At 53.9% G+C, this 22207-nt stretch overlaps 1 protein-coding gene and 1 non-coding gene across 6 annotated transcripts in view; one reads left to right on the top strand and one right to left on the bottom strand.

The window, feature by feature from the left end:
* MGAT5B (alpha-1,6-mannosylglycoprotein 6-beta-N-acetylglucosaminyltransferase B) overlaps window positions 1–22207 on the top strand; it is a 78346-nt gene that overhangs the window by 31159 nt on the left and 24980 nt on the right. For all 5 annotated transcript variants that reach the window (XM_049860532.1, XM_049860535.1, XM_049860533.1 and 2 more), the window contains exons 5-10: window positions 641–714; window positions 1761–1931; window positions 2873–3037; window positions 3620–3789; window positions 20448–20579; window positions 22016–22149. In XM_049860532.1, coding sequence (XP_049716489.1) covers window positions 641–714; window positions 1761–1931; window positions 2873–3037; window positions 3620–3789; window positions 20448–20579; window positions 22016–22149 — 846 coding nt within the window. The remainder of the gene's footprint in view (window positions 1–640; window positions 715–1760; window positions 1932–2872; window positions 3038–3619; window positions 3790–20447; window positions 20580–22015; window positions 22150–22207) is intronic.
* On the bottom strand, window positions 7475–7545 carry TRNAG-UCC (transfer RNA glycine (anticodon UCC)). Its single transcript has one exon. It is a non-coding gene; the product is annotated as a tRNA-Gly (tRNA).

The following is a 22207-nucleotide window of genomic DNA, read 5'->3' on the forward strand; positions in this document are numbered from 1 at the left end:
TTCCCTTGCAGGCGTGCACACTGGGTGAAGCCTCTGGAAGGTGGCTGTCCCAGGGATGGGACACACCTGGCTCCCTCCCTTCAGAGTCGTACCTGCCCTGCCCACAACAGCCAGCCTGGCCTTGGTGCCGCACTTCAGGCTCACCACAGGGTGACCCAGGGTTCACCCCCTGACCTGGTGTTAGGGTGCTGAGGACAGAGTTGGTCCCTAAAGTGTCGGCCACCCCAGGGAGGGCCCCCCCGACTGCCCCTCCATTCCCCTTGATGGGGGGAGCAGTGGGCCAGGCTGCAGGCCATGTCTCTCCCCCCACAGAAGTATTTCAGGGTATGCCTGGGTGGGTGTGTAAAGTCTGTCCATCTGGAGAACCAGTCCACAGCTGTTCAAGCCAGCTTCTCTCTGGCTCTGAATCCCCTAAGAGGGGTGGGGGCAGAGGGTGCTCTGCCTGTATGGTTTGAAAGATGGGGAGCACCTAGACCTGGGTACCCCTGACAGGTAGGCTGTGCACCTAATGGCCTCTCAGGTGAGGAACCTCAGGCCCTATTCTGTCCCCCCCCCAACCCTGACCAGCCCACCTCTCACTTTGATCTCCCCTGGGGAACTTCTGGGACCCAGGTCCTCAGCAAGCTGGGTTCTCCCACAGTGTCTGAAGGCCGGCAGGACCAGTGTGAGGCACCCAGTGACCCCCAGTTCCCTGATTGTCCAGGGAAGGTGGAGGTGAGCCTGGGGCTGGGTGCAAGGTGGGAGGGCATGGAGGGGGGCCATGAGGAGCTGCCCCTCTGCTGGGGCCGTGGCTCTGGACCACCTTTGAGGATTCTATCCCTGGCAGGGATATCACAAGGCCAGGGCCTCCTGGACCCCGGTGCTGACACAGTGGGCCGAGCCAAGCACCAGGGAAATGGCACCTGCCCCCACCCCTGCCCCCACCAAGTCCTCCAGGATGAGTTGTCTGTGAGGACATCTCATGACTTTCTCAGAGCAAATGAACTATTAATGTATAGGTGTGCTGCCACTGTGGGTGATTCCAACCCAATTCAGAAAAGGCCTGGACCCTCGTCACTGCCCCATTTCTCCTGGCCTGGGAAGGCCCTCTGACCTCTGGCTGTGCTCTTGTCTGCAGGCAGCTCCTCCTCCTGAGTGGGAATCATTGTGGATGGGTTCTGCCCTGGCCCCAGCCTCTGCCCTCTGGGGGGCTGCCCCTTGACCTTGACCTTAAGCTGAATCTTGGGTAATAGGAAGTAGGGGCAGAGGAGGAGCGAGACTGAGCCAGGACGCATGCTACGGCACCTCCTGGCCCTTTGCCCCACAACCTTGCCCTCAAGAGTCCTAGAATAAACCAGTTGTTGTGTTGACTCCAACTCACGGTGACAGCATGTGTCTCGGGGTAGAGCTGTGCTCCACAGGGTTTTCAGTGGCTAATGTTTTAGAAGTAGATCACCAGGCCTTTCTTCTGAGGTGCCTCTGGGTGGACTTGAATCTCCAATCTTTTGGTTGGCAGCCGAGTGCATTAATTGTTTGTGCACTCATTCCCCAAGGGATCCCTCTTTCTGGGCCAGGCAGTGGTGGTCCTGCCCCTGCCTTCTCTGGGGTCCTCGGGGGCCAGGGCAGAGGCCCAGATCCTGGGAGGCTCAATCTCTCTGCTCTGTCCCTTGCTACATCTTCAGGGTGGGCCCCAGAGGACCCATTCTGGGGGGAGCAGGTAGAGGCGGCTGAGAGTCTGGGGGGCTGGCACCGGCTCCCTGCCCAGCCTGCTCTTTCTGCAGTGGATGCGAGCCCGCTGGACCTCCGACCCCTGCTACGCCTTCTTCGGGGTGGATGGCACTGAGTGCTCCTTCCTCATCTACCTCAGTGAGGTTGAGTGGTTTTGCCCTCCGCTGCCCTGGAGGAACCAGACGGCTGCCCAGACTGCCCCCAAAGCCCTCCCCAAAGTCCAGGTAGGTGCGTGGGCTGTGGATGAGTCAGTGGCTATCTGGGTCAGGGTGAAATGGAGGAGCCCTTGGCCTGGTAGGCAGTTCTCAGGTGTTGGGGGGAGCCAAGGGGGCAGGTCCCAGACCTGCCCTGCAGACGGAAACCAGCTGATGGTGTCTGTCCCACCTTCTGCGGGATGCTGCAATGACAGGCTGTGTGAGGAGTAGCAGGGCCCTGCAGGCACCCCCTTGATGGGCTCAAATAATAGTAGCCACAACAGCTGCCGCTTACTGAGGGCTTTCTGGATACCAGACACCTGAATCTCCCAGCAGTCCTGTGTGAGCTCATTGAGCTGAGGCTCAAAGAGCGGCCTTGTTCAAGACAGGCAGTCCTGGTGGCTCAGCTGAAAGGCAGCTCACCCCCTCCTGCCAGAGCCCTGGCTCTAACCATTACCCTCACTGGCTCCTTGTGCTGCTCGGGGACCCTGGGATCTGCCATAACTGATCCACCTCCCCAGAGAGCTCAGTACAGAGCTTGGCTGGTGTGTGGGTGTTGGGAGGGTATAAGGGGGCGCCTTGACTTTGGAGTGGGTGGGCCCCTTAGAAAGTGTGGGTGACATTGCGGCAGGCCCCAGCCCCATGAACCAGTCACTGCCAAGCTGACTCTGGCTTACGGTGATGCTGTGTGTGTCAAAGTAGAACTGTGCTCCACATGGTTTTCAATGGCTGATTTTTCAGAAGTAGATTGCCAAGCCTTTCTTTTGAGGCATCTGTGGGTAAACTTGACCCTCCAAACTTTTGGTTAGCAGCCAAGAGTGCTAACTGTTCGCACCAACCAGGGACTCCCTGGCCTCTTGGGAAAGGTGGACAAAGGCCCAGCAGCCCCTCCCCCCGGGCCTGGGGAGAATGGGTGGCAGCCGGCTGTGGGTCTGGAGCTGTGAGACCTGAGGTGCTGGACTCTCCCCCAGGCAGTTTTCCGGAGCAACCTGTCCCACCTCCTGGACCTGGTGGGCAGCGGGAAGGAGTCTCTCATCTTTATGAAGAAGCGGATCAAGCGGCTCACTGCCCAGTGGGCCCTGGCTGCCCAGCGCCTGGAGCGGAAGCTGGGGGGCACGCAGAGGGACCAGAAGCAGGTACTGCCATTCTCTTGACACGCTGAGGGAGCTGAGCTCGGAGAGCTTAGGAGACATGCTCAGGTCCATGGCTCCACGTGAGGTAGGGTAGCCTCAAGGTTGAGTGGGGTGCTTCTCAAGGTTGGGCAGAGTCGCAGCCCCCCCAGGTGCTCTGTGTTCTGTAGACACCTGTTCTCGCCAGACAGAAAAGTTATGCAGCTTCCAGAATGTTGGGAATATATGTAGCCCACTTTGTGAAGATGCCTTGGTCATTCATTCATTCATTTGGTCATTCACACAATACGTATTTACATAACTCTCTCATCCCCCAGTTTATTTCTTTCAGAGCCCTTGTCATTTCATGAACTTATCTTGTGTCTGTGTTAACTGTTGTCTGCCCCTTCCATATGGAATGTAAGCGCCGTGGGGACAGGGCTGGGACTGCCTGTATCCCTGGTGCCCAGCATCGTCATTCTTTAGGCCCCCACTGCTCTCCAGTGCCAGCCTGGGGGCAGGGTCTGCTGCCGGGGTCTCTGGCCAGGCTTGGGGTGGCAGGCCGAGTGCAGCTGCTTCACCACACTGACCCCCTGTGTCCCCACCCAGATCCTCATCCACATTGGGTTCCTGACAGAGGAGACCGGGGACGTGTTCAGTCCACGGGTGCTGAAGGGCGGGCCCCTGGGGGAGATGGTGCAGTGGGCAGACATCCTGGCGGTGCTCTACGTCCTGGGCCACGGTCTGCGCATCACCGTCTCCCTGAAGGAGCTACAGAGGTGAGCCTCAGGGAGAGCCGTGCATCATGGGTGGGGAGCGGGGGTGCAAGGCCTGGGAGCCCCCACCTCTCCTGCAGGACTCTGACCCACCATCCCTGGAGGCTTCCCTACCTGGTGCTTTTGACATTCCCTAGTTTCCTCCTCCTAGCGGCCCTACAGGACACAGTAAAGCTGCCCCATAGAGTTTCCAAGGCTGTAATCTTTATGGAAGCAGATCGCCAGGTTTTTCCTCCCAAGGAGCAGCTGATAAGTTTGAACTGCTGACCTGATTTCAGTTAGCAACTGAGTGCTTAATCACTGTGCAACCAGGGCTCCTTATAGGGTCACTATGAGTCGGAATCAACAACAACAGTGTCCTCCTGTACTGGCTCTGGCAGCCTCCCTCCTCCTCCTCGCTGACACTGTGTTCACGTTGAGGAGGCCTTGAGGAGCGTATTTGCACAGTGCTGTCCCCATGGCCCCGTTCTCCACCTCTAGGCCAGTGGGGGCTGGAGTTTGCACCCTCCCCATGAGGCCGGGAGTCCCTGGGTTTGTGCTTGGTGGCTGACAAGTGTTGGCTTGTGCAACTCAGCCCTGTCACACATTTGGGGGCCCCTCTGCCTGCCTTCCTGCTGGCTCTACGTAGCCTCAGGATTGTTCTTCAGGAGCCGGATTCCATTCTGGGCCCTTTCTGGGGACTAGGGACCAGTAACACTTCGGGGGGTGGCGAGGGGGTGGGTGGTGATGCCTGCCCCTTTCCCATGCTTGGCTTTCCAGGCCCCTCTGATGCTGTTGGAGGTGGAAGGTGGGTGACTAGAGGCTCCCCTGGGTGCCTGGGGGAAGGCTAGGCTGGAGGCTGGGAGTGGGGAACGCCGAGGGGGGAGAATGGTGTGTGCATAGTGTGTGTTTGGGTCTATTTTTAAGGATATCTGTGGGATGTAGAATACATAGGGTTTTTTTTTCTTTTATTTAGTAATACTTATTATGCAATATTTGACACATAAAAAGTTTTTGTTGGAGTCCCTGGTTGGTGAACACAGTTAAGTGCTGGACTACTAAGCAAAAGGCTGGCAGTTCAAACCCACCCAGAGGCACCTTAGAAGAGAGGCCTGGTGATCTGCTTCCAAAAGGTCATACGTAGCCTTGGAAACCCCAGAGCAGTTCTACTCTGCACACACGGGGTCGTCATGAGTTGAAATCGGCTCGACAGCAGCTGGTTTGGTTTTTTGGTTTATGTTATGAGGTGCAAGAATATCACGTCTCCCAGGATTCTGCCATCCAACCTAAGAATGGGAAGATACCAGGATCCTTTGCGACCTGGATGCTCCCTTCCTCACTACCCCTCCATCTCCCCCCTCCCCCGGAAATGCCAATTTTGTGTTTATCATTCCTATGCTTTTTTTAAAAAAAATAACTTTATACCATATTCATGTATCCATAAACAATATGTGGCTAGGTCTGTTTTGGTTTTGCATTTTATAAAAATGGTTTCCTGCTATTTGTAGTTTTCTGCAATTTGCTTTTTTCCTTGAACATTACTTTTGAAAGATTGACCCACATTGTTGTTGCAGGCAGCTGTATTTCTTTCCTTTTCACTGCTATGTAATATTCCATTGTATGAATATATACTGTACTTATTTGTTGATTTTTCCAGTCTGCGGACAATTTTTTTCCATTGTTTAAAAAATTATTTTGAACGAGTTCATAGCGGGCATTCTTGAGCATGTCACGTGATGTAATGTGTAAGAGGTTCGCTCCGATGTAGATGCAGGTGTGTGATTGCTGGGTCTTAGGGACGTGAAAATTCAGCTTTACAGCAGGATGCCAGATTGTTTTCCTAAGTGATTGTGCCATTTCGCGTTCCTACCAGTGTATGGCTACTTAATGTTATCAGACTTTTAACCGGGGCTATAAAATGATAACTGAGTGGTGCAAAGGGTCAGTGTGCTTGGCTGCTAACCAAAAGGTTAGAGGTTCGAGTTCATCCAGGTGTGCCTTGGAAGAAAGGCCTGGTGATTTATTTCCCAAAATTCAGCCATCGAAAACCCTATGGAGCACAGCTCTACTCTGACACCATGGGGTCACCATGAGTTGGAGTCAACTCGACAGCAGCTGGTACTATGTTTAAATGGTAGCATGAAAATATCTTGTTAGGGTCTTAACTTGCACTTCCCTGATAACAGTTGAGGCTGAGTGTCCAGTCGGGTGTTTATTTGCTGTTCTTTCCTCTTCGTGAAATGCCCGGACATGTCCTTGACCCACTTCCTGTTGGGCTATTCATCTTCTCCTTATTGAGTTGTAGAAGTTTGCTATGTATTATGGAGTTATATGTGTTTAAAGAAAATCTCCTATTTGTGGCTTGTCTTTTTAGTTTCTTTATGATGATTTTGATGAACAGCAGTTCTTAATTTCACTGTAATCAAAGTCATCCATCTTTTTCTTTATGGTGAGGGATTTTGTGCTTGGTGGCTTTCCGTTCCTCCTTCTCATTGACGTTTTGATCAGATTGTTCCAACTTCACTCCAGAGTTGTTTGCAAGCCAACTGACTCTTCCTCAGCCCGACTAACTTCTCAGGTGGTGTCTTAGTTGCCTAGAGCCGCTATAACAGAAGTACCACAAGTGGATGGCTTTAACAAACAGAAACTTACTTTCTCAGTCTAGGAGGCTAGAAGTTCAAATTCAGGGTGCTAGCTCCTGGGAAAGGCTTTCTCTCTGTGTCAGTTCTGGGGGAAAATCCTTGTCATTGATCTTCCCCTGTTCTAGGAGCTTCTCATTGCAGGGACCCCGGGTCCAAAGGATACACTCCCCTCCTAGTTCATCATTCATGGTGGCACAAGGTCCCTCTCCTCTCTGCTCAGATTCTCTCTTTTATATCTCAAAAGAGATTGACTCAAGATACAACCTAGTCCTGTAGATTGAGTCCTGCCTTCTTCACATAACTGCCTCTAATCCTGCCTCATTAACATCTTAGAGGTAGGATTTGCACCACATAGGAAAATCACATCAGATCACAAAATGGTGGATAACCGCACAATACTGAGAATCGTAGCCTAGCCAAGTTGACACGCATTTTTTCGGGGACACAATTCAATCCATAACAGGTGGTTTTCAAGCTAAAATGTGATTCCTCTCCAGGGCCAACCCAGGGTCTTGATGATCTCTTGGTTCTAGAAGTCTCTTCCTGATCTGTGTTTCTTCCTGGTCACCAGTGCTGATCTTCTGTAGCACAGGAGTGTTGGAGAGAGAGATGCTGATGGGGGCAGAGACACTGATAACCTTAGGTCACGGGGGTCTGGGAAGCACTGGGCTTGAGCATCCGCTTGACCTCTGCAGTCTCCCCTGCAACCCAGAGTTGGCCAGTAACTCAGTAGGACCTCCTGTGGTCTCAGTCAGAGGGCAGTACCACGGCCAGCTGTGTTGAGTGGGTAGAGAAGGAGATTGTGGTGTGAGATCACTAAAAAAACCTAGTGGTTTTCATCCCCATGGCCTGCTGTTGTTTTTAGCTGCCCCCGACTCATGATGACCCCATGCACAATGGGGTTAAACCATTGTGATCCACAGGATTTTCACTGACTGATTTTTAGAAGTGGATTGCCAGGCCTTTCTTCTTGGTCTACCTTAGTCTAGAAGCTCTGCTGAAATCTGTTCAGCATCACAGCAACACACAAGCCTATGCAGACAGACAGGTGGTAGCTGCTCCTGAAGTGCATTGGTCAGGAATCGAACCTGGGTCTCCTGCATGGAAGGCAAGAGTTCTACCACTGAACCACCACTGCCCCCATGGCCTGCTATGGATTCTGAAATTAACACCATTGTCTGAGTTATTCTTTTAGTTTGATGCACGTGTCTCCAGGAAACCCAGTAAAGGTGAAAAGTGTCTCCAGAGAAACAGACTGGGGACAAGTCCACTTGGCAGGTGTGGAGGTGATGGGGCTAATGAGGGGCTGAACACTTGAGGCAGCTTTAGGAAGTACAGCCCCAGGTGGGAAGCAGTGGGTCCTGGGGCAGGAAAAGGTACCTTCTGTCTGGTTGAATGTCAAGAGGGCAAGGAACTGAGTTGGGAGCTGTCCATGAGTGCAGGTGCTGAATTGAACCCACCCGGTCCCCAGCACTGGGAGAGGGAGCCAGCTCATCCATCCTTCACTCGCCTCGCCCTGGCTGGCATTTGTTGCCAGCTCTTTGCACTGCTCAGGGCTTTGGAGCAAGCTTTGCCTCCTCACTGCCCGCCAGCACACACTGCAGCCCCCTGCGCTGCATCTACCCCCCGGCTCCCCCTGAGCAGAGAGCTCAGGAGATGTAGCAACACTGTCTTTGGAGCAGAACGCTGCAGAGGCCACTAACATGTACAAATAATGAGATGAGGCAATCAGTCTCCAAGTCTTCTGCTTGGAGAAGGCTTCAGAAGGCCAGATGGAGCAGGATGGGGGCAGAAGGAAAGGGGCCCAGAGCTGGGAAGCCGAAGAGGTCTTGGGCAACTTGTGGATGGCACAGCCAGTGGCTGAAACTAAATGCAAGCCCCAGGCAGATCCCCAGAACAGCAAGCGTCACAGACAAGGCACAGTGGAAGAACTCCTGGGGCTAAGGGCTGTCCAGACCCCACATCTCTGGCTCTGCCACACACAAAGCCCCCAGAGAGTGGGCTGTCCTTCTGTCAGGATCACTGACACCTTGCCCACCTCAAGGCTAGATGGAGCCATATTTATCAAACAGGACCCAGCTTGGTTCCTCCCCTCGGACTGCACATTCCTGAAGGTTGTTCTTGAAGGTGTGGAAAGGCACCTCGCCTTCATGACAGCCCGGCACAGACTTGGGGACTTGGCCTTCTGTATGAGGATCAGCCGTTTGACGTGTCTCCTCAAGAGGCGGGATTGTGACCCAATTGCTCTGCTTCCAGCATTCGCTGGGATTTCTCCTCTTGCGCCACCTTCACCCCAAGCCCTTGCCTGCCCACTTCCTCCTCTTTTGGTCACTCCTCTGGGCCTGGCACTGATTCTGGGCCAGAGCAGTGAATGTGGGGTCACCGCACTCAGGGGGCCCTGCATGCACAGCCTTTGTGAGAAGTGCCAAGATGGGCAGGTGTTCCTCTGCTGCCTTCTCTCTCAGTGTGCACACACAGATACACATGCACGCCCATACATATGCACACATGCACATATGCCATCGCAATTCAAATGCACACACATGCACTCATGTACGTGCACACGTGTGCACACATGCATACTTTGTGCGCATGCACACCTGCACACACCCCACACATGCACGCACCCATGCCTCTGCGTGCACATACATGCATGTGTACATGCCTACACATGCACACATTCCCACATGCTCACATGCACGTGTACACATGCATACGTATAGGCCACACACACGTGCACGCACACATGCACAACCCTGTGTGTGCACATGCATATGATGTACATACCCACTTACATATGTGTGCACAGACACATGTGCACACACACAGATATACACGAACACACTCCACAGAGAATCAGCGCCCTCCAGACCAGGCTTCCTTTCCTGCCAGGTTCCTTCGGATCTAAAATTCCTAGAAGCAGAGGCTCCAGGGAGAGATCCCCCCTCTTGGTTTGCAGTTTGTGAACCGGGCAGGCCCATGGCTGTGCTAAGTCGGCAATGGCCCTTGGTCCCCACAGGAGGTACGTGTGAGCAAAGGCTCTTGTCAGACAGAGCAGAATTGTGTAAACAGCTTGGCCACCTCAGGGACTATCTTTGGAAAATACTTTACAAATCTGTTACCGGACACAATTTTAAAACAACTAGAAGAATAAAAATAAAAAAACCACATTCCCCATCAGACATAATACAGTCCTATACACAATCATCAGCGTCCGTGGTGGGGACACGTTTTGGGCCAGGAACCCGAGCCCTGATGGTGGCAGGCCCACCCAAGGGGCCTTAGGAACATTCCACGGTTTGGGCCCCCAGCTCTCCGACTTTGATTAATTGGTTTGGGGTGGCAAATTTCAATTGCTTAAAGCAGTCCAGGTCGCTCTTTTGAGCAGCTAGGGCTGAGCAGTAGAAAGCTTGAGGCTGCAGCCTTCCTAAGCACTCTCCCCGCCCCCAGCCTGGGTGAGGAGGTAGCGGTGCGGTTGGGACACTTTAAAACGCTGAAATTGCCTGTGAGACTTGCTTAAGAGTCTCCTGGGCAGGTCCTGAGGGTGGGGCTAAGGGCCTTTCCTTGAAGGTTTGGAGACAGTGTGAGGATTCTCCCGAGCCCACCTGTGCACACCTGATACCCCTGGTTGCAGGGATGGGGCTGAGCACTAGGGGTGAGGGCCTGGCATTAGGGGTGGGGGCAGAGCACTAGGGGTGGGGCCCGGTATTAGGGGTGGAGCCGAGCACTAGCGGTGGGGCCTGGTATTAGGGGTGGGGGCCTTGTGTTAGGGGTGGAGCCGAGTGCTAAGGGTGGAGCCGAGCACTAGGGGTCGGGCCGAGCACTAGGGGTCGGGCCGAGCACTAGGGGTCGGGCCGAGCACTAGGGGTGGTGCCAAACACTAGAGGTGGAGCGGAGCACTAGAGGTGGAGCGGAGCACTAGGGATGGGGGCCGAGCACTAGGGGTAGGGGCCGAGCACTAGGGGTGGGGTCCGAGCAGTAGGGGTGGGGGCCGAGCACTAGGGGTGGGGGCCGAGCACTAGGGGTGGGGGCCGAGCGCTAGCGGGGGGGCCGAGCACTGGGGGTGGAGCAGAGCACTAGGGGTGGGGCGGGCCGGTGCGGCAGCCCTTGGAGGGGCACAGTGTGACCTCTCGCACTCTGCCAGATGGGAATCCTCTGGCTTGGCATAGATATTGTGCCCCCCCCCCTTTCTTAGACACACTTTTTCCCCCTTCTTTTAGAACTGAGGCTTTGAGCCTCATAGTTGAGAGGAGGGGTGGCAGGTATCAGGTCAGGGCGGAGGCTGCGTCCTGTGTTTTCCAGATCCCATCCCCTGCCAGATCCACCTGACGCTGGATAAACCCTAGTCTTGCCTGCAGCGGAGATTTAAATAGGGCTGGAGAGGGTAACCGGCTCCACCTGGGGATTAGCCTGGCAGAGATACCCTGCAGTGCATGTCTGGCGTTGCAGGAGGCATGGCCATTGTGAGGGCTCGCCTCCAGCCTTGGGGAGCTGTTACCTGGGAACGGCACCAGCTTCATTTTAAAGTAGGTCAGCGGGGTGTGCATGTAATCCGAAGTCTGAGCACCGCAGCGCAGCTGCCGTGACAGAAACGTCCCCTTCGGCTGGTGAGCTGACCTGGGCGGACGACGCAGCAGGACGAAGACGCTCCTGTCACAGATGTTCACGCAGTTGTCCTGACCACCGAGTAAGCAGCAAGGCTGGGCGGATGAGCCGCCTTCTCTCTGCCCCCGTGCTTTGGTGTTTTAATTAAGCGGCTCACTGGAGTGGCTTTTGGGGCAGTGCAGGGAAACCTACATCTGCTTTGCCCCTGCAGGATGTTTCTGGGGTGAGAGAGGTGGTGTGCAGAAACAACGCACTCCCTGCTGAGCTCCCAGGCCGTGATGTCAGACATGCCCATCCGCAGCCCCACGTCCGGGTGGGAAGGAGGCGGGAAGCCAAAGCCCCCCGGGCAGACCTCCTGAGAGTCCTGTGAACATCAACATCCACAGTGGGCACGTCAGAGTGAAGCCTTTTCCTGCCTGCCCAGAAAGGACTGTGCTCATCAATTTTATTTGCATAATTTCAAGTATCATTAGTAGCACATGGCATGAGAAAAAATGACTGAGCTCATCTCCGCCCATGAGTGAAATTGGGTTTAGGAGAAAATTAGTTGACTTAACTGGGAAATGAAAGCTTGGAAGGAGACTGTTTAAATGTGGATGAGGGAGAAGCCTTGGCTGTCAAGCTTGTAGCGGGAATGGAAATCAGTCCTCCAGGCTGGGGATGTTTGTTCAAGGGAAATACCACAGAGGGTCCCAGAGAGAGACAGAGGTGGGAACCACGTCTTGTCCATCTTCCTCAGCCCAGCCAAAGCTTGTGACTTAGTGTCCCCGGGCTGCCATAGCAAAACACCACAAAGTGAGTGGCTCTCAGGAACAGAGGAGTCCCTGGGTGGTGCGGACAGTTAAGGCACTTACTGCCAACTGAGAAGTCGGTGGTTTGAGACCACCCAGAGGCACCTCGGAAGAAGAGCCTGGCAATCTGCTTTTGGCACACATGGGGCCACCATGAGTCAGAGTTGACCTGACAGTAGCTCGTTTTAAGTAACAGGAATTTCTTGTTTTACAGTTCTGTGGGCTAGAAGTCCAAATTCAGTGTGTCAGCAGGGCTGTGTTCTCTCTCTGTCATCTCTCGGGGAAGATCCTTCTTGTATCCTTCAGTTTCTGGTAGCCCTGGGAGTTTCTTGGCATTCCTTGGCTGGTTATAGGTGGATACTCACATAGTATCTTCACCCTGTGTCTCTTTCCGTGTCTGTCCTTTTATAAGACACCACTTGAAAGGAATTAGATTAGAGCCTACCTTCCTCTGGTGTGACTTCATTAATTTAACTGGTAACATCTGAAATAAAAACTCGTTCCCCAGACAAAGTCATAGTCACAGGTACCAGGGTTAGGACTTCACCATGTCTTTTTAGGGAAAACAGTTCAATCCATAACACCCTGTCAGGAGCCAGCCGAGGTAGGTCTCAGGGTTTGAACTCACTCAGATCTGGCTCAAACAGGCTTGGACCAACTCAGACTGGGTCCAGCTGCTTCAAACAATTTCAAACTGAAGAGAACCAGACTGAACTAGTTATAATTCAGGTTACTCCAACCAGCCCCTGGGTGGATGGAGCTACCATTTTCTGAAGGGGCGGGAAGAGAAAAGCACTGGGTTTAGGGACCACAAGGAAAAGAGCATTGAGGTTTAGACATGTGGAGTTAGTGACACTCTAGTGGAGAGGTAGAGGTGGCAGCTGGTGATGGGTTGGAGGCTCAGGGGAGGTGTGGAGACAGGATCTTGGCAGCTGACAGTAATTGAACTCAGGGGTGTGTATGAAGAAAATTGCCAAGTGATAGGAGAAAACGCTGGAGAGCAAAGGCTTAAGAAGCTCCAGCACTTCAAGGTCTAGGTGAAGAGGTGCTGGCAAAGGAGACTGAAAAGGACTGGATGAGAGGCCAGAAGAAAACCAGAAGGTGTGGAACCATTGGTATCAATGGAAAAGATGCTTCTAGAAGGAGGGTGTGGCCAATGATGTCAGAATCTCATAAAAAATCAAGTGAGATGGGAACTAAAAATGTCCAAAGAGTTTGGAAGTCATTGTTGACCCTAGAAAGAGCCATTTTGAATGTGTGGCAGGGGACCAAAGCAGATATTTAGTAAGTTGTACAAGGAGGGAGTGAGGCATTGGTGGTGCAGTGGTAGAATTTTGACCTTCCGTGCAGGAAACCCGGATTCGATTCCCAGCCAGTGCATCTCATGTGTGGCCACCACCCATGTGTCAGTGAGGCTTGCATGTGGCTAGGATGCTGAACAGGTTTCAGCAGAGCTTCCAGACTAAGACAGACTAGGAAGAAAGGCCTGGAGTGCTACCTCTGAAAATCAGCCAATGAAAACCCTGTGGCTCATGGTGGTCCAATCCGCAAGAAACAATGGGAATGGTGCAGGACCGGGCAGCATGTCGTTCTGTTGTGCGTGGGGTCACCACGAGTTGGGGGCCAATTAGTAGGCAGGTAACAACGGCAACCAAAGGGGCCGATGAGGAAATAGAGATGGCGAGTGTGGGTGCTTCTATAGGAGCTTGGCTGGGAGACGGGAGGAGAGAGAGAGGGCCAGCAGGAGCTGGGTGTGGCAGAATCGGGGGAAAGTATGCTTGCTAGTTTTTAAACTGGGAGAGTTTTTGTTGTTGTCGCTTGCCATTGAGTTGATTCCAAGTCACAGTGGCCCCATGTGACAGAGTAGAACTGCCCCCTAGCGTTTTCTTGGCTGTATTCTGTAGGGAACAGATTGCCAGGTCTTTCTCCCGGGGAGCCACTAGGTGGATTTGAACCTTCAACCTTTTGGTTAGCAGCCGAGCACTTAACCATTGCACCACCAAGGCTCCAGGGAGAGCTTTAAGCAAATTTAAATACCATTGTGAAGGAGCCAGGGAAGGGGAGAGGCTGAAGGTCCAGGAGGGAGAGGGTGTCGTTGATACCGGGTGGGAGGACCCCTCTGTCCCGATGGGGAGAAGGGGAGGAGGACAGGATGCTTTGGGGTGTGGACGGGACTGGGGGCAGGAGATGGAGCCAGTGGTTTCTGTTTTATCTTTGACGTTAGGAGGGGAGGGGGGCGGTGTCTATGAGGAGATCGGACAGGGCTGAGATATGCCAGCAGCCTTCACCCAGATCCGTGAGGTGTTATTCCTTAAAAAAATAAAAAGTCAAGACTTGGCAAAGCTGGCGAGTGGGAGCAGCTACTCATTATGTCATGAGATTATTTTCTCCCACTTTCTGGGCGGGTGGACTATTTCATGATCTATAAAATACATACATTAGGAGAAGGTGAGAAAGAGTGGCACCTGGCATCCACTCGGCACTTAGGGTCTTGGTAAATTGTGCTTCTTTCCCTCCCACCTGTTCCAAGAGGAGGCGAGAGACGAGATGCAAATGACTAGCTTGCACTAAAAAAAATGCCTCCTCTTGCCTCTCCTTTTTCCTCCTCCTTCCCCAGAGTCCAAGGAGGCATGTGAATCTCCTGCCTAACGTGGACCTCTGCCTAGAGACCTCCAGAGCCTTAGAGCTGTGGGGAGCGTGCCCCTGGCCCATCCTGCCTGCTCTCCCCTCTTGGGGAGCCTACGCACGCACCACCCATCCCAGCAGAATGGGTGGTGGCTGGACACTTGGTCCAAGTTGGGCTGTCGGAGCTTTTCCCCAGGGTCTTGGAATTGGGAGGCTGAAAACCAAGGTAGCTGGTAAGGGTTAGAGAAGGAGCAGGCACGGGCGTGGGAAGCGTAGCATAGTCAGAGCCGTGGAAGGTTCTGGACCTCTGCTGCTGAGGTCCCGTAGCTGCCCTGGTCCCTGCCATTCCTGAAGGCAGGCTCTCATCCCTCCTCAGAATCCATGAGCAACGTATCCTTGCAAAAGCCACCCCTCACTCCCCACTCTGCACTGTACTTGATCTAGAGTGAGTGCCATCCCGTTGCTTGCAAGTCAAGGTCTCTGACCAAGTCTTGGAGTCCCTGGGTGGTACAAAAGGTCAGCACACTCAGCTGCTGACCAGAAGCTCCAACTGAAAGGTTGAAGGCTCAAATCTGCCTAGGGGCCCCTCAGAAGAAAGGTCTGGTGATCTTCTTCTGAAAAGTCAGCCTTCGAAAGCCCTATGGAGCACACTTCTACTACACACATGGGGTCGTCATGAGTCGAAGTCAACTCGAGGGCAACTGTTTTTTTTGGACCGGTGAACGCTAAAAACTCGTTGCTGTTGAGATGATCCTAACCCATAGCAGCCCTACAGGACAGAGTCGGACTGTCCCCAGGGTTTCCAAAGACAGCTGGTAGATTCGAACTGCCGACCGTTTAGTTAGCACCCATATCACTTAATCACTGTGCCTCCTTTTTTGGAGCAGGTCCTAATATTGGCCAGTAAACTTGACTTTGCTGACACAGTGGTGGGTCAGAGCTGCCTCTGGAGCTGCCTCTTCCAGCTCTGACCTGCTTCATGTCAGGGTGCGAGGGCTGCAAAGGCCTCTCTGAGGAAGAGGAAGAGGCATTTAAACAGAATTATCGACTCTAATGAAGGGTCCGTTCAACCCAGTGCAGGGGAGAGACCTTGGGAAGGGTCTGTGTAAGAGATGAGGGGGAGGGCTGACACGGATGGCTCTTGAAGGAAGGACACGGAGGAGGGATTCACTCCTGGGGAGGAAAAGCGGCCACATTCTCAGGTGTCAGGGCAATGAGCTCTCGTAAAGGAGGTGGGGACCACTTCTCTCAGAGGGTGGCTGCGACGTGGAGGGTGAACAGTCAGGGAGACAGCAGGAGGCGCCCCCACGGAAATGGTACAGCTACTGCTCAGCCTATCAGGAACAGGGGCAGGGCAGGGCTAGTGTAGGGATTTTTTCTCCGGGTGAAGTTGGCACAGAAGCATAAACCAAAAACTCGTTGCTGTCAAGTCGATTCCGACTCATAGCAACCCAGTAGAACAGAGTAGGACTGCCCCATAGGGTTTCCTAGGAGCAGCTGGTGGATTCGAACTGCCGACCTTTTGGTTAGCAGCCGAGCTCTTAACCACTGCGCCACTTCTTCTCTGTAGTATAGGGTCACTATGAGTCAGAATCGACTCAGTGGCAACAGGCTTGGATTTGGGGTTGGAGAAGACTGACGGGCATTTGTTATATATAGATCGGGGACTGTTTGCCAGGAAGAAGACTGGAACCCCCAGAGGGACGTGTTCTGTACCCTCCCTGCAGCAGCGCCCACGGCACCTGGGGCGCTGAAGAAACTAGTCTGTGATTTCACCTAGCTCTCCTGGGGGCGGTGGGCCTATTTTTAGCTGTGAGTTTGCTTACTAGGAAGGGGCAAGGGAGAAGAAAGTGTCAGCTTTGGGGGATGGTCCCACCACAGGCTGCTCAGTGGGGGGATGCTGCTCCCTCGTTCCCCTCTTGGGGGCCCTCTGGCCATGCGGGGTGTGCCATTTGGCTTCGTGCTCACTGAAATGCGCTCCTGTCTGCTGGGGGCTCTTCCTCCTCAGAGCCCCAGACTGGGCTGTGAGCCGGGATACCCCTGAGCTATGGCCCTGACCCTACCAGGGCACTGGGGCGTGTGCCGGCCATGTGGGGGATTCTGCCTTTTCGGTAGGGTGGGCATGTCACCGTGGCACCACAAGGCTTCTCCTGTTGGGCCCAGGAAGGCCAGCCCATCCTGAGCTAGAGGAGAGAGTGCCAGGGCAGAGTGTAAAACCTCCCTTCGCTGAATCGGCTCCTCACTGCCAAACCAGGCATCGTCAGTCCAGTCAGCTCTGACTCATGGTGACCCCACGTGTGTCAGAGTAGAACCGCACTGCATAGGGTTTCAGAAATAGATCACCAGGCCTTTCTTCTGAGGCACCTCGGGTGGACTTGAACTTCCAACCTTTTGGTTAGCAGCTGAGTGCATTCACTGTTTGCGCTGCCCAGGGGCTCCTTGGTAGTTTGTGGGGGAGTGCTAAGTGGGGGAGTGCTAAGTGGCTGCTTTTAAAGTACCTTCCACCACTGAGCCTGCTCTCCGAACCCACTCACGTGTGTGGCAGGGGGCTCCCATTCACACAGGCTGGTCTGCGAGTCCAAAGGGAGGTGAGGAACTTGGCCTTGGAAATAAGAGAGCAGCTGGACAGGAGCCTTTGCAGAGCCAGCTGGGAGATGGACTTGAACAGTCAGACTAGCCTCCATGGACACCTTCAGCTGAAGGTTGTCAGGAGATGCGTGTTTTCCAATCCATGTCACTGTTCCAACCAGCCGCTTAGCATGAAATTGCTGATAAAAGTGAACCTAAGTTACAAGTAGTTACAAGTGATAAAACTACAGCCCCTTCTCCCCGCTGCTGACTCCCTCGGCCCTCCATGGGGCCAGGGCTGAGCTTCCTGTGACAAGAGCAAGGAGGCAGCTGCAGACACTCATCTGCAGAAGTCACCTCAAATTGAAAACCCTTGTTCTCTCAGGCTCAGGGAGGCCATGTGGCTTCTCATTAACTCCTTCGGGGAAGGGGATGCTGCTGTCCGTGGGCCAGTTCATCTCTCCTCTTCTGCCTCCTGCTGTGATGTCCTGTTGGGACTCATGGAATGTATATGGGCTACTTTTGTCCAAGTCCAGACTACAAAGCTAATTATCCTTTGGAACAGACAAGTGTTCCATAACTCGCAAAGATGCCTCTCCTCCTTGGGTTCCTCATTCACCCCCTCACCCACTCACTCTCTCCAAATATGCTTTTCTCAGCCAAACTTTAATCATCTAAACCAATTCTTCCTAAGAGGTTGTCTTAGTTATCTAGTGACGCTATAACAGAAATACCACAAGTGGGTGGCTTTAACAAACAGAAATCTATTCTCTCACAGTTTAGGAGACTAGAAATCCGAATTCAGGGTGCCAGCTCCAGGGGAAGGGTTTCTCTCTCTATCGGCTCTGGGGGAAGGTCCTCGTCATCAAGCTTCCCTTGGGTCTAGGAGTTTCTCAGCGCAGGGACCCTGGGCCCAAAGGAACATGCTATTCCTGGCTCTTCTTTCTTGGTGGTATGAGGTCCCTCCCCTCTCTGCTCACTTCTGTCTTTTATATCTCAAACGAAAAAAACAAAACCAAATCCATTGCTGTTAAGTCGATTCCAACTCATAGCAACCCTATAGGACAGAATAGAACTGCCCCATAGAGTTTCCAAGGAGAGCCCAGTAGATTCGAAAAGCCGACTTTTGATTAGCACCATAGTACTTAACCACTATGCCACCAGGGTTTCCTATCTCAAAAGAGATTGACTCAAAATACAAGCTAATCCTGTAGATTGTTTCTTGCCTAATTAACATAACTGCCTCATTGACATCATAGAGGTTAAGACTGGCAACACGTAGGAGACTCACGTCAGATCACAAAATGGTGGACAACCACACGATACTGGGAATCATGGCCTAGCCACATTGATGCATATTTTGAGGGACACAATTCAGTCCATGACAGAGGCTCACCTGGTTCGTTGGGTTGTCCATTCCCTCATTAACAACCCATTCTTACTGGGTCAGATCCTGGCCTGGCTCTGCCCTCGAGGCCCCAGTCGGGTGGAAGTGACTTGGGCGTCACCACAATGTGTCCTAGGTGCGAGGGGGCACAGAGGGGCATCTCATTCTGCCTGGGGTCCTGGGAAGGCTTCCTGGAGGAGGCAACATGAGAGTTAGGGCTCAGGAAGTGAGAAAAGTTTTGTTTATTGTCTCAGTTCTGGAGGCTAGAAGTTTAAAATCAGGGTATCAGCTGTGTGGATTCTTTCTGGAGGCTCTGAGGGAGGATCCGTTCCTGCCTGTCTCCGAGCTTCTGATGGCTTCCACGACCCTTGGCGTTCCTTGTTTTGTAGGTCACTCTAATCTGCCTCCATCTTTGCATGGCTGTCTTCCCTCTGTGCCTCTCCTCTTTTATAAGGACACCACTCAGATGGGATTAGGACCCACCTGCTCCAGGATGACCTCACACTCACTGATAACATCTTCAAAGGCCCTATTTCCAAACATGGTCACATTCACAGGTACCAGAGGTTAGGAGAAGGACCTCATGCTCGGTAAAGTAGAGGGTGAAAAGAAAGAAGATGCTCAGTGAGATGGATTGACACTGTGGCTCCAACAATGGGCTCAAACATAGCAATGATTGTGAGGATGGTGCAGGACCGAGCAGTGTTTCATTCTGTTGTACAGAGGGTCATTGTGATTTGGAACCGACTTGACAGCACCTAACAGCAACCTAACAGGGGTTAGGACATTGACGTATCTTTTTGGGAGACATGATTCAATCCATAACAGTGCGAAAGGCAGTCATATTCCTGGTGCAGGTAGCTTCTAGACCCACTTGTGGTTTTAGATGTTTAGAACTGTCTGAATCTTACCAGACCCAGATTCCATGTTGCTGGACCACCACCCCCTCCTCGTTTCTGCGGGAAAAGGACAGAGAAGTCACGTTTTTGTCCTTTCATTTGTGGTTCTGAATGCGGGGGCTACCTGTGGACAAAACTGACACGTCTTTCTGGGGCATCAGTTTTGCTAGAGGAGTTTGGGGGTGAGAAATCCCACTCCTAAAAGAAAACACCTCCCTGGCCTGAGCTAGCGCACCACACCTTCCCTGAAGGGCCTGGACTAGTGGTCCCTGAGGGTCTGGACTAGGTGGTCTCTAGGACCTCTTCTGGCACTGAACCGACAAACTCAAGGGACACCCCTGGGGCAATGGGGCCTTGGTGCTTCCTGCTTGTGCCAGAGGCAGAGGACAGGCCACAGCTGGCCTCACCAGATGTCAAGGGAGCAATGGAGATTGGGGCTTACAGCTGGCTTTCTGCCTCCATGGCCCTCCTCCTGCCTCTCAGCCCACCCTCTGCTTGGGAGCCACCCCCTCCCCTCCCATGCTCCCATTATGGTCATCTCGACTCTCCATTTCAGCACCCCCAGGCAGACACACTCTCTGTGGGGAGTCAGTCCACAAAGACCTATAGGAGCCCGCTGCCAGGTGGCTCTGGGGTGAAGCCGCTGGCTCAGCAGAGCAGAACTGGGCTTTTCTGAGGCAGGGGATTGGGGATGCTTCAGCTCCAAACACCCAAGCCACTGAAGACCACAGAGGGCAGGCATTGGTGGCCCTTATGAAAGTGAGAGGGTAACATCCCTTCTGGTCAGACATGACCCTGCAGGGGAGCTATTTGTGGGAATTACAAAAGGTGCTGCTTCCTCTGGCAGGTGCAGCCCGAGCCAAGTGCAAGGCTTGGCTAGCTGGCTGGGCCTATGCCTTGTCCCACTTGCCCCTCACTGGACTCCTTTGTGCAGTGAAAAACCTGCACAACTGTGCAAGGCGGCCCTGGCCACTTCCTTCCTGAGGGTCTGCTGGTGCTCATGTGCCAGCCACTGCCCTTTCTGGCGCCTCCAACCGTGCTCATCTGGGCTGTAGGAACTGGGTGGGCACGAGGCCCCTCATATGCAGGACCGGTTGGGAGGCTGGGTTTCTGGCTGCCTGCAGGTCTCTCCTGGGGCTCAGACTCTGAAGGGTCCCTCTCTCAGTAATTTAGGGGTGCCGCCTGGCCGGGGGAACTGCCCACTCACTGTGCCCCTGCCGTTCGACCTCATCTACACGGACTACCATGGCCTGCAGCAGATGAAGCAGCACATGGGCCTGTCCTTCAGGAAGTACCGGTGAGCGTGGGGTTGGGGTGTGTGCACAGCTGCCCTCCTCCTGCCTCTGCCCTGCAGCCCCGTGGCCAGCTGGTTCTCAGGGTGGGGAATGGCCTAGTGTCCTGCAGTGGGGTAAAGTTTCCCTGCCTTCTGCCCCCTCCACCCCATCCCCTGGCTTTCCCTGTGGCACACGCCCTGCTCCCTGCCTAACGGGGTGACAATGAATAAACCACAGCAAGCATCTCATTGCCCCCTGCGTGGCAGGCTGTGGGGCGGGGGTCAGAGGTGACCCAGGTGAGGGGGCAGAGGAATTGCAGGAAACGAGTCAGCTACCCAGGGCTGTGACCTGGGCTGTGGGGACCTCGGTGGGTGTTGGCTCATCCCCTCTGTCCCCACCCCTGCCCATCCCCTTCTCTTTGGAGGAGGCCAGCGCCATGGCCTGGTCTCTGCAGCCAGCGGGATGCAGGTTTAATTTAGCACAGAGAGCCTGGCTATTTATTACGAGTGCTCCCGTCCCATTGACCATCCCATATGATTTTATTAGGACAAAAAAGTGACAGGCGGTGTTATTACTTTTATCATTAATGCATGCTCTCTATGCGCCTGGCACTCCGCTCCTCCACCCCACCCTGCCCCTCTCTGGGGGAATAATGCCAACCTCAGCACTCTGCAGAAGATTCTGGGTCGCCGGCAAGGGGGGAGTGAGGGGGCTTATAGAGGGGGTGACTGGGTCTCACTCCCAGGGAGGTAGAAGGACTGAGAAGGTGGTTTGATGCTGTGGTCCATCAGGGGTACGTCCTCAGAGTCCAGCTGGCCCGCCCTGCTGTTGGCAGATCACTGGACACAAGATCCCCTTGGGCTTTGAACTTGAAGCCTCTGCCCCTAAGAGAAGGTGGGGACAGCAGGGAGGAGGGTGGGCAGGGAGCAGAGCTGGGAGGTCCCACTCACGAGGTGGCCTTCCCAGAGTGGACCCCTAGGCAGCTGCTGGTCCTTGCAGGGCCCTGCCCTTCTGCATTTGGACCCTCGTAGATCAACACAGCCCTGGTGGGGGGCAGTCAGGCTCCAGGGCAGCAGGCTGTGGCCTTGATGGACTGCTGCTTCCTGTCCAGAAAGATGCAAGTCACACAGGTGACCTTGGGGCACTGGTGCAAGGACCCCTTTCCAGGTAGTGCCTCCCTTCCCTTGGGGTGGCGGTAATAGCTAAGGTTTCCGAACACTAACATCGGACCCCTGGGCCAGACACTTCCCCGTGACCCTGAGACAGTTGGGCTGTGGTTGTCCCCACTTGGCAGACAGGGAAGCTGGCTCAGAGAGGTTAAGATACCTGCCTATGGTTACACAGCCATGCCGTGTCCAAGCCCAGGCTTGACCACACACCACAGTCCCCTAACCAGCCTCAACCAGGGGCTCCGGCCCTGGGACACAGCTGATCCTGGTTCTTGGTCCCTGGAGGGCAGGTGCCGAATCCGGGTCATCGACACCTTTGGAACGGAGCCTGCGTACAACCATGAGGAGTACGCCACGCTGCACGGCTACCGGACCAACTGGGGCTACTGGAACCTCAACCCCAAGCAGTTCATGACCATGTTCCGTGAGTGCCCTGTGGTGGGGATAGGGCCAGGGCTCCCAAAGCTGGCCTGGAGGAGCAG

This window comes from Elephas maximus, chromosome 19, assembly GCF_024166365.1.
Source record: "Elephas maximus indicus isolate mEleMax1 chromosome 19, mEleMax1 primary haplotype, whole genome shotgun sequence".
In the NCBI taxonomy this organism is placed as follows: domain Eukaryota; kingdom Metazoa; phylum Chordata; class Mammalia; order Proboscidea; family Elephantidae; genus Elephas; species Elephas maximus.